This window comes from Nannospalax galili, unplaced genomic scaffold (assembly GCF_000622305.1).
Source record: "Nannospalax galili isolate Female #2095 unplaced genomic scaffold, S.galili_v1.0 scaffold875, whole genome shotgun sequence".
NCBI classification, from domain to species: Eukaryota; Metazoa; Chordata; class Mammalia; order Rodentia; family Spalacidae; genus Nannospalax; species Nannospalax galili.
The window spans coordinates 64,218-83,892 of record NW_008337059.1 but is presented as its reverse complement, the minus strand read 5'-3'; the positions used below and the strand labels follow the sequence as shown (position 1 = coordinate 83,892).

The 19,675-nt window shown below is 42.3% G+C and overlaps 1 protein-coding gene and 1 pseudogene across 3 annotated transcripts in view; one reads left to right on the top strand and one right to left on the bottom strand.

Moving 5' to 3' along the window:
• Positions 1 to 19,675, bottom strand: part of Dnmbp (dynamin binding protein) — a 115,469-nt gene that overhangs the window by 73,884 nt on the left and 21,910 nt on the right. Inside the window, exons 2-3 of one of the 3 annotated variants that reach the window (XM_029563011.1) lie at positions 6,646 to 6,800; positions 4,454 to 4,576 (exon numbers count right to left, since the gene is read on the bottom strand). In XM_029563011.1, the coding sequence (XP_029418871.1) occupies positions 4,454 to 4,576; positions 6,646 to 6,790 (268 nt within the window). In that variant the 5' untranslated portion in view covers positions 6,791 to 6,800. Of the gene's footprint in view, positions 1 to 1,633; positions 1,716 to 4,453; positions 4,577 to 6,645; positions 6,801 to 19,675 lie in introns of those variants that run through there. The other 2 variants (XM_008831937.1, XM_029563012.1) reach the window with 2 other exon arrangements.
• Positions 1,148 to 1,783, top strand: LOC103733170 (annotated as a pseudogene).

Sequence of the window (19,675 nt, the reverse complement as noted above, 5' to 3'; positions counted from 1 at the left end):
TATTTCCCCCTTTCTCTCTCTCTCTCTCTCTCTCTCTGTCTCTCTCTCTCTCTCTCTCTCATAATTACATGTACTCATATATGTATATATACATATATAACTTTTATCTTATTAATATTAATTATACTTTTTTACATTAAAATTATTTTTATTTTATGTGTATGAATGTTTTATGTGCATGTATGTTAGTGCACCACGTGCGTGCAATGCCCACAGACATCAGAAGATATCAGATCCTCTGAAATTGTAATTACAGATGGTTATTAGCTACCATGTGGGTGCTGGGAATCAAATCTAGTTCTTCTGCAAGAGCAGTCAGTGCTCTTAACTGCTGAATCATGTCTCTAACCCTTTAATGATATAAAGGTAATTTAATAATGAGTAAAAGGGCAACATGATAAAACACAACAGGGCCCTCATGTAGCCCAGGCTGTAGCTGAGGATGACCTTGAACTTCTGATCTTTCTGTCTCTACCTCTTAGATGCATGAGCCACCACACTAGGTTAATGCAATGCTGAAGATTGAATCCAGGGTTTCCTGTATGCTAGATAAGTACTCTACCAACTGAGCTATAGCCCCAGTCCCCACATAATCTTAAACTTTCCAGGTCTAATATATTTGTCACCAAAAATACATAGAAGAGAAGCTACACTGTTAACACTGAGGGTCCCTAAGGACAGACTAAAAAAATATCAGAGGGGTCAGGATTAACCGTAGCAGAGGGCAAGGATAAAGGAATGCATACTCTGCTCATGAGCTGATCTTGCAGAAAAACAGCCTTTAATCTGAGAAGCAAAAGGGTCATCTCAAGGCCTAGACTTGAAAGTCAGGAAACCTCAGACTTATACCTGATAAACTGTATGTGGTATAAAACAATACTTTCATTTGGTAGTGACTTCGCTTCTAAATAGCAAAATTACTTCTCATTGATGTGATGTTCCAAATATAGAAACAAGAGGAATTAAAAATAATTTCAGTGTGTCAAGCTAAATTTTGCAGAAAAAGACAAGGTACATTTAACTTCCTCATCCAAGAAAGCTTGCCTTTTGCAAATCAGAAGCCATGTTAATTAAGCTAAAAGAGACGTGTCAGGCACAGAGTGAAGCACTACAAGCCTTCCATTCCTCTCCCCTGAGTACTCCCAGCCCTGCACTCCTTCTTTTGGACTCTATGTTAAGCTTTTCAGGCTTGCCGGCTTTTTAAAAAAGATGTTAGGGTTTCTCTTTCTCTTCTGGTCCCAGGTGCTTCTGGAACTGCGGGCTCCCATCAGGGTGGCGGCAGAGGTGGCCCAGGCTGGGGAACCCCAGCCCTGATCTGTTTTTCCTACAGGTGCAGACATGGCCAAGTCCAAAAACTATACCACACAGAACCAGTCTTGAAAATGGCACAGAAATGGCATGAAGAAACCACGGTCACAAATATATGAATCTCCCAAGGGGGCTGACCCCAAGTTCCTGAGAAACATGTGTTTTGCCAAGAAGCACAACAGGAAGGGCCTGAAGAAGGTGCAGGCCAACAACATGAAAGTCATAACGCTGAGACTGTCCAGGCCCTTGTGAAGCCCAAGAAGGTTAAGCCCAAGATACCAAAGGGTCTCCACAGCAAGCTCCGCCGACTGCTTTCATGGCCCACCTGAAGCTTAGGAAGCGGATTCGTGACTACATGGGTCGTAGGCTTTGCCAACCAAAGGCCAAGGCTGGGGCTGCAGCTCCAGCTAAGGCTCAGGCTCCAACTCCAGCTCAGGCTCCCAAAGGTGCCCAGGCCCCTGTGAAGGCCCCATAATAAAAGTCTCTGTCTGTCAATGTGAAAACAGACTGACTGTTGTGACCTCCCTCCCGACTGTTTGCAGAGGGCTGGTATCCTGTGCTGTTTTTACAAATAATCTTGAGGGCAAGAGCTGTTTAAAAAAAAAAAGAAAATATTTTATTATTTTTATTTATGTGTAAGTGTGTGCCCATGTGAGATCTATGTGTACCCTGTGAGTGCAGGTGCCCTCAGAGGCCAGGAGGTATGGATCCCCTGGAACTGTGGTTACAGGCAGTTGTGAGGTGCCTGAGGAGGGTTCCGGGAACTGAACCAGGGTCCTCTGCAAAAGCAGTAAGTACTTTTAATCACTGAGTCATCTCTCCAGCCCCTAGGCTTAACTTCTTAACCAGGAGTCAAGATAAGATCCATAGTTCTAGCCCAGCCTGACTTTGAGGTTCAAATGACCCAAAGCTAAAAAGGTCAGGGCTAGTGTCTTTTGGAGACTCTCTTAGGAATCTCTAGGATTGCTAAGGCAGTTTAATTTCAAATTCAGTTCAGAACACATCAGACCAGTTTTTTTTAGTGCTGGCTTCAATAGAAAACCTTGCTATTTATTTATTTATTTATTTATTTATTTAATTTTATTATTTGTTGGTTTGAGACAGTGTCTCCCTGTAATCCCAGATGGGTTAGAACTCACTATGTAGACCAGGCTGGCCTCCAACTTACAGAATCTGCTTGCCTCTGCCTCCCAAGTGATAGGATTAAAGGCATGTACCACCATGCCCAGCTATTTATTTATATGTGTATGAATGTTTTGCCTGCATGCATGCAAGTGTACCCGTGTTGTGCAGTGCCTGTGAAGACCAGAAGAAGGCATCAGATTCTCTGGAACTGAAGTTACAGATGCTTTGTTAGCTGGCATGTGGGTGCTAGGAAACCAAACTCTGGTCCTCTGCAAAAGCACTAGTGCTCTTAACCTCTGAGCAATGCATTTCTCTAGCCCTCAGTGTGCTTAACCTCTGAGCCATCTCTTCAGCTTTCACTGTCTTCCAACACTGATTAGCAAGGCAGTCTACAGAACAGAGGGAGAAGCTAAGACTGAGTATGGGGTAATATGTAAACTCATAAAAAAAATCTTGAGGATTAACATTAAAATCCAATATTCTTTTCCTTTCACTGACTAGGGGTTGAAGAAGTTTGCTAAGTCTCAGTTCCTCACCCCCATGTATGTATGTATGTATATATGTATATATGTATGTAGGTGGAGTGTGTATGACCATGCATGAGCATGCTTATATACAACTTAAGGAATCAAGACTATGCCTTTAGTGTCATGCTAAAAGAACAATTATGATACTAATAACACATCTTGTAAGTTCTATTTTGATGCAATGTTTGAGTCATCACAAAACTAGACGGATCACAAACCTCAGTCTGTGGAGCACTATCGGTCTCTGTGTTTATACAGAACTATGTGGATTTAACCAAGTCGATTTATGAAAGTGGTTTCTGAGACAGGGTCTCTCTGTAGCCGCAGCTGGCCTGGAACTCACTATGTAGACCAGGCTGGTCTTGAACTCACAGAGATCCACCTGCCTCTGCCTCCTAAGTGCTAGGATCAAAAGCATGCATCAGCACACTCAGCTAAATTGCTTCCTTTTAAACTTGTTCTCCTGAGAACTTTTATAAACAATAAAATGGGACTGTCTTGTATTTATCTCTTATTTGTTACATCAAAATTATTGCTTCACTATCATACATTAGTAAGTAGCAACACTGCTAGCAAAATCATACAAGTATTTCCAGGGAAGAAAGGTTAACATTGGTTAAGTGTGGCTATAGCACGGGGTTAGTGGAACAATAACACTGGGTTTAGGATAAGGTGAGGAACTGCTATGCTGAGACCAAAACTTAGCTGCAGCTGATAGGCTTTGAAGTTCACGATTACTTATAAAGTACAGTTAATAATTGTCAGTGTTGAAGATGGACAAGGATGCCTTTGTGAGAAAATACTATGAACAAACTAAACACCACTAAAAACCTAAGGTATTACCATCATCCTCATTGTCTTGGTGTCCCTGAGGACCTTCCAGACTTCAGCCAGGTGTAAAATTTTTTAAAAGAACTCATTGTTCTTTTAAAAGGCGGCAGTGGTACATGCTTTTAATCCCAGCACTTGGGACACAGAGGCAGGCAGATCTCTATGAGTTCGAGGTCAGCCTGGTCTACACACTAAGTTCCAGGCCAGCTGGAGCTATAGGGAGACCCTATCTCAGAAAGACAAAACAAAGAGGGCTGGAGAGATGGCTCAGCGGTTAAGAGCACTGGCTGTTCTCTCAGAGGACCCGGGTTTGACCCCAAGCAACCACATGGTGGATAACAACCATCTGTTACTCCAGTTCCAGGGGATCCAACTCCCTCTTCTGACCTCTTGGGCACTGCATGACACAGGTGCACTTACATACATGCAGACAACACACTCATACACATAAAATTTAATTAAATTAAAAAAAAGATTCTTCACATCTCTCCAGCCATGGTGGTGCACACCTTTAATCCCAGCACTTGAGAGGCAGAGGCAGGTAGATCTCTGTGAGTTTGAGGACAGCCTGGTCTACACAGTGAGACCGTCTCAAAAAACAAACCAGCAGCAGCAGCAACAACAACAACACAAGGTTCCTCAATCTCTGATGCTCAGCTTACCTCGATGTAGAGGAAGACTGTTCAGTTCCTGAGATGTGAATTCAGAGGTACAAACAAATAGCCTCTCTCCCTCCTTCAGACTGGGAATGGTTACAACTTCCACAAAACTACTGGGAAACTGTCCTGAAAAGTAAAGCAAACATATTAAGCACTGAGCTTTTAATAGTAAAATTTCTTTTTCTCTCTGTATACACAGACAAAAATTTTTGAGTCTGTTTACAGACCATGAATTGAAAACTGACTTAATGCTAATAATTGAAGAACTTACTGTAGAAAAAGTACAAGGCACAAAACTAGATGCGAACAGAGGCCAGAGAATGTAATTCAAAAAGGGTTTATTGGGACAGTGAGATGGCTCAGCAGGTAAAGGCTCTTGCTGCCAAGCCTGGTGACCCATGTTCCAGCCTCATAACCCACATGATATGAGGTGAGATCTGAATCCTGAAAACTGTTCTCCAACTGCCACACCCCTCAACACATAACACAATAAATAGTTAATAAATAAATAAATGTGATGTTTTAAAAAGCATTTATCATTGCTACCCTAGCAAGGTATACTGCAGATAGAAACATGAATTTGTCAGTCTTGGTCTTCAAAGATCTGAAAATCTTCTTAGACATAAGGGATAACACAATCTTAAAATCCCATGTTACAACATAGTCCAAAAATTGCTATTGAGGATCACAGAAGGTAAATAATGGGCCAGGAAGAACATGAACATTTAAAAAAATATTTTATTTATTATTTTTATTTTATGTGTATGTGTGTATTGCCTGCATGTAGGTAAGTGCACACATGTCATGCAATGCCCGCAGAGGACAGAAGGGGCTGTCGGATCCCCTGGAACTGGAGTTACGGACAGTTGTTAGCTGCCATGTGGGTGCTGGAATTCAAACCCGGGTCTTCTGCAAGAACAACCAGTGTTCTTAACCACTAAGCCATTTCTCCAGCCCCAGAACACGAAAATTTTTATGAATAAGAGCATTTCAGTCTGAAGATGAGCAGGGTTTCTACAGGTGATTGTAGAAAGACAGAGCCTAGGGCCTGCCAGTCAGAGGGACTAAGAACAAGAAATGTCCCTTGAATCTGACCACTTATATGCACACCTACCACCTTGGTTTAAGCCATCATCTCCTGCCACCTGGGTGATGGCAACAATCTTTCCGCTGGCCTTCCTACCTTTGGTTTTATCCCTTCCCAGCATCTTAGAAGAATAGTGAGATTTCTAAGATACAGATCTGACCATGTTGAAAGCACTGTCTCAGTTTCCTACCTCCTTTCCTTCCCTGACACCCATGTCCAGTGTGATCAGCTTCTACTCTCCAGCATCACCTGACCCCTCAACCACTTGATGCCATACTGATGTCTCCTCAGCCCCTCTGAGTTCACTTTCACTGCAGGGCCTCTAAGCAAGCAACTCTCCCTGACTTGCTAACACTTAGTCATCAGTTTTCTCTCAGCAGAGATATCACTTCTACCAGGAAATAATCTGTTTATCTCCCCAAAGTGGGTAAGTGCCCACAGCACCTGTTCTCAGTACTGTATCACATCCGCCAACCCAGATTTATACATTGTGTGGTGGGAAAATCTGCCCTTCCCTACAATGATTAAGGAAAGAAATCTATGTTAGTAAGTATTTTACAAATCAAAGGAAGCTAACCAGAAGCACAAATATGGGAGACATGAGCATCCAGGGTAGAGGGTAGCTTTAACTGGCTTCTGCCAACTAGTCTAGAAAGGAGCAAATAGGATAAACCAGGCTCCCCTGAAAGAAGGAACGATGGAATAGGAACCGCTAAAGGAAGCAGCCAGAGGAGGTGAGGTGGGGCACCTTACATCCCTCAGAGGCAAGCCTGGTTGTGAGAAGCAGTGACCGATAACGGGTTCTGGAGAGAAGAATACGGGATATCTCGAGAAGGGAAATAACAGAACTGAAAGCACTGGGAAGGGAAAGAGAAAGACAAGGTAGAAAACTAGGTGGGGCAGCAGGTTCTAACATTCAGCCTCCTGGAGGAATCACTAAGGATCGAGATGGTGCAAGGGCAGAATCTCTCCCCACAGGCTGGAGCCTGGTGTGAATACAGAAGGATTCGGAAGTGACTCACTTGGGCTTCCATCAAACCTTTACCTGTAACATGGACAGAAAGGAGAGCTGTGGTCTGCTGTGTGCAAGGGATCATAGGCCTCTCACCTGTAACATCTTCCTTCTTCCCTAGAAGCCAAAATTCATCCACCACTGCCAACACCTCAATAATGTCTCCCACGAAGAGTGGCAGCTCCTCTGAGACACTAGGGCAGAAGTCAAAGATGGCACGGACCACTGAACCGGCTTCCATGATTCATGACCTGCACAGGAAGGACACTGGCATTTAAGAGAGATTTCTTCAGACATTTTCATTTGATTCTCAAAACAACTCTAGAATTGAAAAACAAAAACAAAAAAAAATCCCAGAACAAACAACAAACCAAGAATACACCAAAACCACAGAGTTAGAGAAAAGATTCAAGTCAGAAAATATAGGCTTTCCAAAAATGCCTGAAACAGATGGTAAGGAGACAAATATTTTAACATTTTTTTTTTGAAGCAGGGTCTCCCTGTAGCCCCTGCTGTCCTGGAACTCACTATGTAGACCAGGCTGGCCTTGAACTCACAGAGATCTGCCTGCCTCTGCCTCCCAAGTGCTGGGACTATAGGCGTGCACCACCACACCTAGCACACTTTAACATTTTTAAGGTTCCAGGCAATGTAGTATTTTTAAGATATGGTATTTAAAAATCAGACACTTTACACATGGCATTTCATCAATTCCTCATAATTATCATAAAGGTTAGGACAGTGAGGATCAGGATAGTTGGAAAATCTAATTTGTCAAAGATCAGAGAGCTCAAAGCAACAAGTCCAGGCCTCATACTGAGGCACTCCCTGCAAAGCAATGGAACATAACCTGCCAAACAGCAGCAGCGCCATCCTCACAGCCCAAGATCTAAAACAAGGACAAACAGAACTCCATGAGAAAACGCTGGGTGGATGGTGTCTCCAGTGACATTAGTATCTGCCTGATCAAACATTTGTTTCCAGTTTGAAGAAGCCTGTGGCCCAGCCTGCAGGTCTATGCTGCAATGGATGATGGGTCCATGACCCTGGCATATACAGCTGGAGAGCTAAGGATGTTTAAGAGCTAAGTGAGGACATGAGGGGCATGTCCACTGGAGAATTCTCAGCCATGATCAGAGCTACATTCTTCTCTGTCTTTACAGGGAAGAGCTGAAGAGCTCCAGGGTGGTCAGACCCAAAGTTTTTCTTTATTCCCTTGAAAGACTCATTTGGTGTTGGTGAAGACAAAGATTCTTTCATTCTTTCATTCAACTTTAACCACATCAAAAAACACCAAGTCAGGCCAGTGAGGTGGCTCAGCTGTTAAAGGTGCTTACCACTAAGCCTGACAACCTGAGTTTGATCCCTGGGACCCACATGATAGAAAAAGGAGTCAAGTCCAGCAAGTTGTCCTCTGACTTCCACACATGTGCTGTGGTACTCTCTGGTTCACACATATACACATACACATACACATACACAAAAAAATAGTATATGTAAATATTTTTAAAAGTACCAGTGTCTAATGAGAGGAAAAAGATAGCTACAACTGTTTTGCTGACATGAAAAAAATATAGTAGGCATCCAATAAATATTCCAGTATATTAATGATATTTATTTATTTATTTTAATTAATTATTTTTATGTGTATGAGTATTTTGCCTGCATGGTTGTAAGTACATCCATGTTGTGCAATGCCCATGGAGGCCAGAAGAGGGTATCATATCTCCTGGAACTGCAATTATGGATAGATGTGGGTGCTGAGAATTGAACCCAGGTCCTCTGCAAGAGCAACCAGGGCTCTTAACTACTGAGCCATCTCTCTAGTCCCATTAATATTTTAATCTGTCACACAATTAAACAGTGTACATCTAGTTGGGTAAAAGTAACCTGGGATTCTTTTTCCCTCTATTCATGCCTGCGGGCTACAGCAGAAAAGAGAAATGGCTCCTATGTCTCCCACCCTTCTTACCACAGGCTATTTTTTTTTCTCTCTTTTGCAGTGCAATTGATAAAACCAGGACCTCCAGTACTAGGCAAGTGCTCTACCTCTAAGCAAGTATTTAAAATTCCAACTACAAATACTCCCGGGACAGGCACAGTAGCACACACTTTTAATCCCAGCATTTGGGAGGCAGAGGAAGGTGGAGCTCTGTGAGTTTAAGGCCAGCCTGGTCTATATAGTTCCAGGCCAACCAGGGCTACACAGTGAGACCCTGTCGCAAAATAAACAAATAAATATATCTTGATATAAATAAACAAATAAATATATCTGGCATAATGTCCATGCCAGGCACTAGGGCTTCTGCAGTGACAAGGACCAAAATTCAAATCCCAGCTTGTTCACCCTGGAGGCATCGCTCAAATGCTGTCTTCAGTTTCAATGACCTGAGAAACAGGAGATATCAATAGTTTCACAGTAATCACCATGAGGATTATAATGATAAAAATAATGACAACAATGCCTAATATTTACTGAGTAGTTACTATGTGCCACGCAGTGAACTATGCACTGCCCTCACTGGTTCCTCACTGTGTATTATTGGTTCCCATTTGAAAGATGAGGACACAGGCTCAGAGAAGTGATGGAATCTGTCTAAGGTCACATAGTAAGTCGGAGACAGAATGGGAGTCCAAATTTGTCTGTCATCAAAGCCTTACCCAGTGTGCTAACTGTGTGAAATTGCCTAGGACATGACTGGCACAGCAGCTGCTCAATAAACATTCGTGCGTATTACAAATCATTTCCATAAATCAACTACAATTCAAATTTGAGTCACTGTATAAACACTATAGACCTTCCTATTTCAACATGTCAAAACGTGGTTAATTTTGACCATGTTTAAAAATAGGCACATGAAGCCATATGTGACAGCATATGCCTATAACCCCAGCATTTGAGAGCCTGAAACAGGAGGACTGTGAGAGTCGATGTAGCCCAGGCTGGTCTAGAACTATCTTAAAAAAGCAAAACAAGACAAGTCATATTACACCTTCGGGATTTCTTCCACAGAAGGTTCCAAGCATGATTTATTCAGGCTGGTGGATGCAAGTTCATTACTATGGCCACACATTACTGTGTTGCGTTGTAACAATAATCGCAGTCCTATGCAGTTATAAGCTTTTGGGTCTCTCTCGATGTCAGTAATCCTCTGCTTTTAGTTTATTTCATCCATCAGTTTTTCCACCTACTTTTTTTTTTTTTTTAAGACAGGGCCTCACTGTTCAGTCCAGGCTGGCCTTGAAATCACTATATAGTCCAGGCTGATCACCCAAACTCACAGAGTGCTCCCTAGTGCTGGGATTCAACAGCAGCAGGCCTGGCTCCACCCACCTTCTAGTTTGCTATTTACAATCTGCTGGGGAAGGATGACCACTAACACATCACCAAAATTATGAAAAGTTCCCAGATAAATAAAAGTAAGCAAGCTTCAGATAGCAGGCTGATGCTCTTCTGTGGTGGTAAAGGACATTCTTCGGTTCTGTTGAGGCCTAACCGTTTTTATTTGCTGAGGCCCCTTCTTATTTTTTGGCTATCTTCCAGACAACTGGAGTTGCCAGATGTCAGATTTCTGCATCTAAACATTTTTTAAAAAAGGACCAAGCATAATATTTTACAAATCTCTTAGCCATTCTATGTTATTTCCTCTCACTGTCTAAGCACATGCCTCATTATCTAAACTAGTAGGTCAAGCCTCACCTAAGACCCACAGATTCCTTACACTTTAATCCTGTGGTCTGAAGGAGTTAACATTTCTTCTTGGCACCTTTGCGCTCTACCAGAAAATGACTCACAAGCAGAGGAGGATCTGGCTCAATAAATTCTTTCACTGACTGACCTCCTACTCAGCTGGAATGAGTGTGTGATAGCCAGGAAACACACACCCTAGAAGGGTACAGAAGTCACAGTCTCACAGAATGTGTGGTTCATGTGTGCGACCAGAAGGTGGGGCTTGACGTTGCTAGTTCACCTCTGTGCTGGATTCCGGATTCCACCTGAGTCTTTCCGGCCCTGTACACATGCTGAGAAGCAACTACTGTCACTCATGCAGGGGCCATTTTAGAAGCCTGAACTTGTATTTCGCAATTTAATCATTAGTGGCTTTTCTAAGCTTGTTTCATCAACTCCAGATGGAAGCAAAAAGAACTGCAGAGAAAACCAGAAGACAGATGGGCTGAGGGAAAGCAGGGGAGATGACTGCCCACATGGGAAGGGTGAGGGGCCTGGGAAAGGTGGGGAAACAAGCGCTTCTTCCCTGCTGGTGAATGCCTGTTTCCATCTTCTGAGATGCTCTACATTTGAAACATAAGTATCTTTGGAAAGATAATCCTCCAAACCTTTTTGGAATGTAAACTCTGAAGAGAGTTTTGTATGCAGTGTTCAGCAATGCCAGCCCAGTAAAGTTTCTTCATGATTTACTTACACAGAACCATAAGACACCATTCATGTAAATCCCTAGTTCTACTTATTTAAATTAAACTAAGTTTCTCTTAGGCACAGAGTTCGGGCTTCCCGCTTGTGGGTGCTGGATATCTGAACTCAGGTCTTCATGTTTGAGTGGTAAGCTCTTTACCAAATGAACCATGTTCCCAGGACTACAATGATTTTTTTAGTGTCTCAAGGATATTTTAACATTACAAAGGGCTTTAAAAAATTATGTGTATGTGTATGTATGGCTATGTGCACATGAGTGCAGGTACCTACAGAGACTGGATAGATAGGGTCTCACTATATAGCCCTGGTTGGCTTAGAACTTGCTGTATAGACCAGGCTGGCCTCAAACTCACAGAAATCCACCTGCTTCTGCCTCCTGAGTGCTGGGATTAAAGGCATTCACAACCACGCCCAGTGGTGAAACCTTCTTAAAGATTCAGCTTTTCTCTAAGGACATTCCAAGAATATTCCAGATGTATGGGAGATGGGATAGTCCTTGAGCCCAAGAAGCTTAGTTTAGTCACTCTCCGTTCCTCCCTTCCCAAACATGTCCTGAGGATGCTAATCTTGGTGATTCAAAATACAAGGGCACTGCCATCATTATGCACTCAAGGAAGGCCATGAACCATAGTCCCCTTTTAGAGGGACACAAAAACATTAGTCTATTAAGACCAAGGCGATCTGGCCAAGAATTGGCTTTAATTCTGTGTCTTTAAACTTGTCTGGGGCTGATAAGATGGTTCAGCAGTTGGAGTGCTTGCTGGTCTTGCAGAGGATTGGAATTCGGATTCCATCACCCCTAGAAGGCAGCTTACAACTGCCTCTAACTCCAGCTTCCTGGGGAACCAACGTCCTCTTCTGGCTTCAGCAGGCACCCATAAACACAAACAGACCCAATACATACACATAAATAAAAATAAACTTATTTGGCCACAGTATTTCATTTTTGAAACTTTATTCCATCCCACTCAATGTAATCAGCATCCCTATCCAATCCAAATGGTGGTTGCTCCAGCTGGAGATACGGCTCAGTAAAAGAGAGCTTGTTTAGCAAGTGAAGGACCCTGAGTTTGAGTCTCTTGCCCAGACTCATTTCCTTCCTTTGTTCATATGCCATTTCGTTTATCCATGGTAGGTTCCCATCTTTCCACATATTTAAATACTTCTCACTCATTATTTCCTCCAAACAATGCCCCTCTCTCCTGCTTCAAGCCCACCTCCATCTTTTATGTTTCCACTTCCATAGACCTTGTTTGTGTATCATCTGGAATATTTGTGAGACATCAGATTGGGCATGTAAAACCAAAAGCTATGAAAACAGAACGGAAACATTCAGAAATAAAATCTTATAACCTAGGTCACACAACTTGAATATTCATCAGCAAATGGATACGTAAATAAAATGTGTTAAATACATATAATGGAATGCTACTTGGCCTTTTAAAACTTCTGGAGATGGACAGTAGTGATGGTTGCAAAACAATATGAATTAATGGCTCAAAGCTGCACACTTAAAATGGTTAATATATGGGCTGGAGAGATGGCTTAGCAGATAAGAACACTGACTGTTCTTGCAGAAGACCTGGGTTCGAATCCCAGAACCCACATGGCAGCTAACAACTGTCCATAACTCCAATTTCAGGGGATCCGACAGCCTCTTCTGTCCTCCAAAGGCATTGCAAAACATAGGTGCTCTTACCTACATGCAGGCAATACACACATATACATGAAATAAAAAAATTATTTTTTAAAATGGTTAATATTATGTTATATTCATTTACCATAATAAAATTTAATGTGTGTCATAAAAATGTGATAGACTATAAAAGAAGGCCTTGGAGACTTTAGTAACTTTTAATAAGCAACACATCTACAAGTCTAGACACATTCTGTTAAAAATCTGAGATCACAAGCTAGAAACTTTTACCCTAATAATGATAGCAACCAGCTTAATAAGTAATTTCCAAGATGGCCTTTGGGGTAAAGGTCTGAACAGAACATTATTCCTTCGAATTCTGTCCTCTAGCCTGCTCCAGCAACCACACCCAGGCTTCCCTTGCCTCTGGCTTCCTGTTGGGTTCAGCCAAGGGGTTCTGAACTCCCTCCCTGCTGGACTGAGGTGGCAATGTTGCTCCATCAAAGGTCACAGCTACCACCAGGAGGCCCAACAGCCCTTCCTGTCCAGTCAGGTAGCTACCCTGTCCCTTGGCCCTTCAGGAGTACGGGAGCTCTCCTTTTAGCCTTGGTATATAGTACAGACCTTTATCATTTCCTGTAAACCTAACCACTCTATGTTGGACCTTCCCAAATTCCAGGATTACAGTATGCCCTTCGCATTCTGCTGGGCCCCAGGGATACATGCCCAAAGAATTGGAGGTTACTCTACATGAGCTCTGTGCATGAAAAGAATGAGAAAAGAGAGCCTAGGAAAACACAGGGTAGTCCCATATCATTATAAATCCAGGTAAGCAAGAGACACCAAGGATATAATTTTGAAGGTTTAAAAAAAATTAGAAAAATATTAATGCCTGGGCCCTTCCTCATTCTCCCCCTACTCCCAAACTTGTCCAGTATATCCTTTCAGAGACCATGGGTAACACCATCTACATTTGTCCAGAACAAATTTTCTGAAGGGGTCTCCCTAACTGAAATGCAGCATAGTGCTGTTTCTCCTCCGTGTCTGGGAATTCCCAAGTCTGAGATTTCCCAAGTTTTGTAACTGAACTCTCCATTTCTTTTATATTTGATGACACAGGACAAAAGCAGTTTCTCCTCCATGTTAAAGGATTAGAGGAGTCAGAAAATGAAGTATGCATCAGCTTCAGGAAGGAAGGAAATGAGAAGCCAGGAAAACGGCATTTCCTCCACTGGTGCATGTCACCAGAGTTGATGCAGACAGGGGGTCAGCCAGGCGATTTCTCCAAGAACTACCAAAGGATGAACAGGAAAAGTAAAAGCTACTCAACCAAGGCATCCCAGGTCCCGGGGGTGAGAAGGGTGGGGTGTCATAGTGCTTTCCCTCAAGGGCATGGTGTGCTCTAATTCTAAAACCTGTGTAATGTTGGAGAACAAAGAGGATCCCGGCTTAAAGGAGATGACTAGAGAAGCTAAGGTAGAAAAGTAATGTGCGTCAGTAATCTTAAGATCCGCCCCCCCGCCCCTCTCTTTCATCAAAATCTTACTATATAGTCCTGGCTGGCCAGGAACTTGCTTTGCAGACCAGGCTGATCTCAAACTCAGGGATCCACCTGCCTCTGCCTCCCGCTCCAGAGCTCTGGGATTAAAAGCACACACCACCATGCCCAGCTGTCTTACAATTTCTTTCTTTTTTCTTGTAAAGATTGATTTACTTTATGTATATGAGTGTTTTGCCTGCATTGTATGTATGTGCACAATGTATGTGCCTGGTGCCTACAGATACCAGAAGTGAGTGTCAGATTCCCCTGGAACTGGAGTTATAGATGGTTGTCAAGCTGCCATGTGGGTGGTGAGAACCGAACTCAGGTCTTTTGCAAGAGCAGCCAGTGCTCTCAACTGCTGAGCCATCTATCCAGCCAGTCTTAAATTTTCTATTGTAACTTGACATATTTCAAACTTGTTGCAAGGAGGAAGGCAGAAAGCTCAGTCCATGGGAAGGCTTTCAGTCCTTCTAAGAATCTGAACAACTCTCATCTAAAACACCCAGGTCCTTCCTCCATGCTTCCAAGCAAAGCCAGCTATGGTCGACCCTGAACAACTCTCATCTAAAACACCCAGGTCCTTCCTCCATGCTTCCAAGCGAAGCCAGCTATGGTCGACCCCATGTGACCCCTGAGGAACAGATCCTCAAATGGCCTTAAGAGTAAAAATAAACTGTTTATCCGGGCCAACTGTAGGGTTTTAAACACCCAAAAGGAAAGTACAACCAAAGATTAAAGGGGCCAATATAAAATTTTAAAAGTCCATGTGTATAGCTAAAGGCTACATAACAAGAAACATTGCCAGATAGGAGATACCTTCCTTTGAGTTGTTGGCCAGGGTGGCCCAGCATAGAACTGGGAAAGTGAACAGCAGACCCCAATCTTATCTAAAGGAATATTGACAACTGATTGCTGCTAGATGAGGAACATCTGATCTTCCTAAAACAAGGATGTCTAGATAGGCTGACTAGATTCAGTGGATGGACAAGCACTGGGGAATGGCTGGGGGCACCAACAACACAGTGGACAGGAACAGGGGTGATAGAGTATATGGGCTCCAGTGGTGGGGGTGGGCTACGGGCGGGTGCCATTTGGGAAGTGGGTATATATCTACATATAGTAAGAATAAGATTGTTTGCAATGTTCTGTATGATATACACACAAAAAATCAACAAATAAAAAATGAACATAATTGAGGAAGAAGCATAAAAATTTACTTCATGTTAATTAGTAGAGGAAATAAACATTACCAGTGAAATCCACCTGATGACTTTATATCCATACTTAGGTGCCAAAGATCCAAGTGTAACCGACTGTGACTAGTAATAATCAGATACATAGAGATTAAAGACACATGTGCAAACATCTAAGGGTTCGTAGCATTAAAAATGTAGGAAACAGCACATTTTAAAATGAAATGGCAATCTTCTTTAAAGGGTAAAACTCAATTTTATGTCTTACAGGTTTATACTGAGTTCAATATTGTATAACAGTATTAATTAAACTGTGAATCTAAAAATTTTCAGCTACTTTTGAAAGAGATATATCCTTGCTCTGCAAATTGTTAAAGCTGTAATGAAATGCTTCTTCTAATGCATCTTCTAATTTTTTTAATTAAATTAAAACTGTGGTACAACAGGTGCCAAACCTCATCTTTTCTCCGTGACCCCTCCAATTCTGGTGCTCTCATGTTTTCAAAACTAGCACAAAGCCAGGCATGATGGAACATGCCTTTAATCCCAGCACTTGGAATGCAGAGGCAGGTGGATCTCCATGAGACCGAGGCCAGCCTGGTCTATGTAGCCAGTTTCAGGCTGGCTGGGGCTACAGAAAAAAAAAAAAAAAAAAAAAAAAAAAAAAAAAAACTAAAATAAAACACCCAGGTCCTTCCATAAACTTTGTTTTGACAGAGGCAGACTCTACAGTAAGATTCAGGACTGACACCCCTCGCAGCAGTTATAATGAACTTCAGACTCCATCCCACACGCAGAAAGCTGGTACTTTCCTCCCATTCTAGCTTTAATTTCTTTCTTTTTCTTAAAAAAATTTATTTTGGGCTGGCTCAGCAGTTAAGAGCACTGGCTGCTTTTGCAGAGAACCTGGGTTCGGGTCTCAGCACTCACACGGAGGCTAACAACCATCTATAACTCCAGTTCCAGGGATCCAATGCCCTCTTCTGACCTCCACAGGCACTACACAACATGGGTGCACTTACATACATGCAGGCAGTACACTTAAAACATAAAATAATAAAATATTTTTAAATGTTTATTTTTAATTTCATGTGTGTGTTTTACCCAAATGTATACAAGTATACTCCTGTATGCAATGATTGTAGAGACCAAAAAAGTCTGTCAGATCCCCTGGATCTGGAGTTACAGCTGGTCATGTGGGTGCTAAGAACCAAAACCAGGTCCTCTAAAAGGGCAGTCAGTGCTCCTAACTGCTGAGCTGCCTCTCCAGCCCCTCTTTTGTTTTTTTAAGAAATTGCTCACATATGCCAACATTAATGTTTTTTTTTTTAACAAAACTGTGTTAATGGAGGAAGCTCCCATGATTAATATTTCAAAGAAATTTACTTAAAGAAACAAAACCAATTCAACGGGTTAACCTAGGCGTTCCTTAAGTATTCTCTTGCTGATATTTCTTAAATTATGCCTAAATTTCATGGGTGGAAATTTTAAAACCACTGACTCATAACTAGATAAACTGGGTACATCTGAGCTAAGCAGCTTAACGGCACATTAATATTAATAGCTCCACCATGGGGCATGTGTAATAAATGCACAGAATCCATATGACAGCAGTTTCACAAGGGCAGAATAAGGTGAAACTCTAAAATGAAATTTCCAGGTGTGGCTGCAGATAACAGCAGAGTGAACATGGGAAAACAGGCAGCTTAGGGAGACTTTCCAGAAGAGGCTCAGAGAATGTCTTCACACAGTGTTCCAAGCAGCAAGATCAAGTGTTACAGAGCCCTGGGAGGTGGGCATCGTGTTTCTTTTCCTTATCTATCTGTTCAAGTACCAGCTACTTTCCAGTCTCAAGAGATTTTAAAAAGATATGAAGAATTTCTTTATCCCCTAGTCTATTTTAACACACAACGTATTCTTGACATTTGGAAAAAATAATCAGGAAGGAATTAAACAAATTGAAGATTCTGAGGAAAATGAGGAGGAAACCAACTGTCTAGCTGAAGTTAAAAATATCTAAGACTAGCCGGGCGTGGTGGCACACGCCTTTAGTCCCAGCACTCGGGAGGCAGAGGCAGGCGGATCTCTGTGAGGTTAACGCCAGCCCGATCTTCATTGTGAATTCCCGGACAGGCGGGGCCACAGGGAGACCCTGTCTCAAAAAAGACCAAAAAAAAAAAAAATCTAAGACTATTCCCATGGTAGGTGATTTAGGTCATTTTAAGGAGTACCAACATCCAAGCACCATGGAAAACAGGGACTTGCAGCTTCACACAAACAACAAAAACTGCTACTTGCCTCTTATAGAAGCATAAGCCACTACACTAGGAGCATGTGGAATCTTCTGGTAGTTCCTATTCAAGGGAACAGGGAATATACCAAGGGAGTATGTGAAAACATAGCATATGCAATGAACGTTTGAGATGGCTGAATAAGGATTTAATGTCCTGACAGGATGTTTAGTCCTTCCTTTCTCTCCAAAACATAAAGGAAACATGCCTTCCTTATCAAGATGGCATATGGGGATGCCAGTGAGTGAAGCAGTTCTGATTTTAAGTTTTAGTTCTTTAGTACTTAACAGTAATAACTGAGCACAATGTGTCCGGGGTTAGCGATACCCAGTGACCTAGGAAGGGAATGCTGCTCCACAAAAGTAAGAAGAAATGATCGATTACATTAAATTTCAAGAAAAGAAAAAATATAAAGTCCTTCACAGAGAGCTATGAGATCAGACAGCATACAGGATGGCATTTGATAAAGAAAAAGGAAAATACCTCATGAGAGTTTGACATTCGCACAATAACAAGGCCTAGGGCATGACCAGCAAAGTGAGTCTGAAATTCCAATACAAGAAAGTATTGGGGTGTGGGGTTCAACAGTGGGAAGGGTCCCTCATTTACATGAAGGTTTTATCAGGAAAGGTAGGCAATAATACGCAAGAAACCCATGAATTTGCGGGTACCATTATTATTAATAGTAGCTGGGGAGCTGGAGAGGTGGCTCAGCAGCTAAGAGCACTGGCTGCTCTTGCAGAGCACTCAGGTTCAGGTTCCGGCACCCACATGGCAGCTAACAACCATTCATAACTCCAGTTCCAGGGAATTCAGTGCCCTCTTCTGACCTCCACAGGCATTGCACAACACGGGTGCACTTACACACATGCAGGCAATACACTCTGACACATAGAATAAAAATAATAAAATATTTCACAGACATAGACACAACAGTATTATCTAGCTATTAGCATAAGCTTGAAAGCTAACTGCCTTACAAATAGCAAATGCATATAATCACTGGCCAATTAATTATGTCCTAGAAACTCCAGAGTTCTCCACTGGGTCAGCTAGGCAGCTGCTACTTTGATTCCTGCCCCAGAGAGCTGGGGGCCGGAGCTCAGGACTTTGCTCTAGTTAGCTTTGCAAACCATTTTGTTTTGCCTTTAGGAAAATAAATAAATAGTTGAACTTAAGCAAATGTTTTTTTCTGTATCCACTGAGAGGATTACTTTTCCTCCAGCATTCTGATAATATGCTAATTACATTTTCAGATAGTAAATCCTGGTGAACTCTTGGGGTTAGGTGCTAGTCCTTCTTACGTTACAAACGCCAACTTGCTACGATTTTGTTCGAGGTCTTTTTTTAAATTTTATTTTATTCATTATTTTTATTTTATGTGTATGCATGTACTGCCTGCATGTAGGTGAGTGCACCCATGTCATGCAATGCCCACAGAGGACAGAAGAGACTGTTGGATCCCCTGGAACTGGAGTTATGGACAGTTGTTAGCTGCCATGTGGGTGCTGGGATTCGAACCCGGGTCTTCTACAAGAACAGCCAGTGTTCTTAACTGCTGAGCCATCTCTGCAGTACCTTGTTAGAGGTTTTTAATACTATGTTCCCAAGGGAAAACGGTCTATAATCTGCAGCCCCCCCAACCCCCCCCCCATTTTGGGCCTTCTTCATGCTAAGTAAACTACCACTGAGCTGCATCCCTAGCCTATAAGCCTCTTTCCTTTTCTTTTCTGGTCTTTTTGAGACAGGGTCTCCCTGTAGCCCCACTTGCCCTGGCACTTACTTAGGCTTACCTCTGCCTCCTGAGTGCTGGGACTAAAGGCATGTACCACCACGGCCAGCTAAGCCTCTTTTCGTTCTTTCTTTTTTTTAAAAAAATATTTTATTATTTTAATTTAGTGTTTTGCCTGCATGCATGTATGTGTACTACATGAGTTCAGTACCTGCAGAGACCAAAAGAGGGCATTGGGTTCCCTGGAACTGGAGTTACAGGTGGTTGTTAGCCACCATGTGGGTGCTGGGAACTGA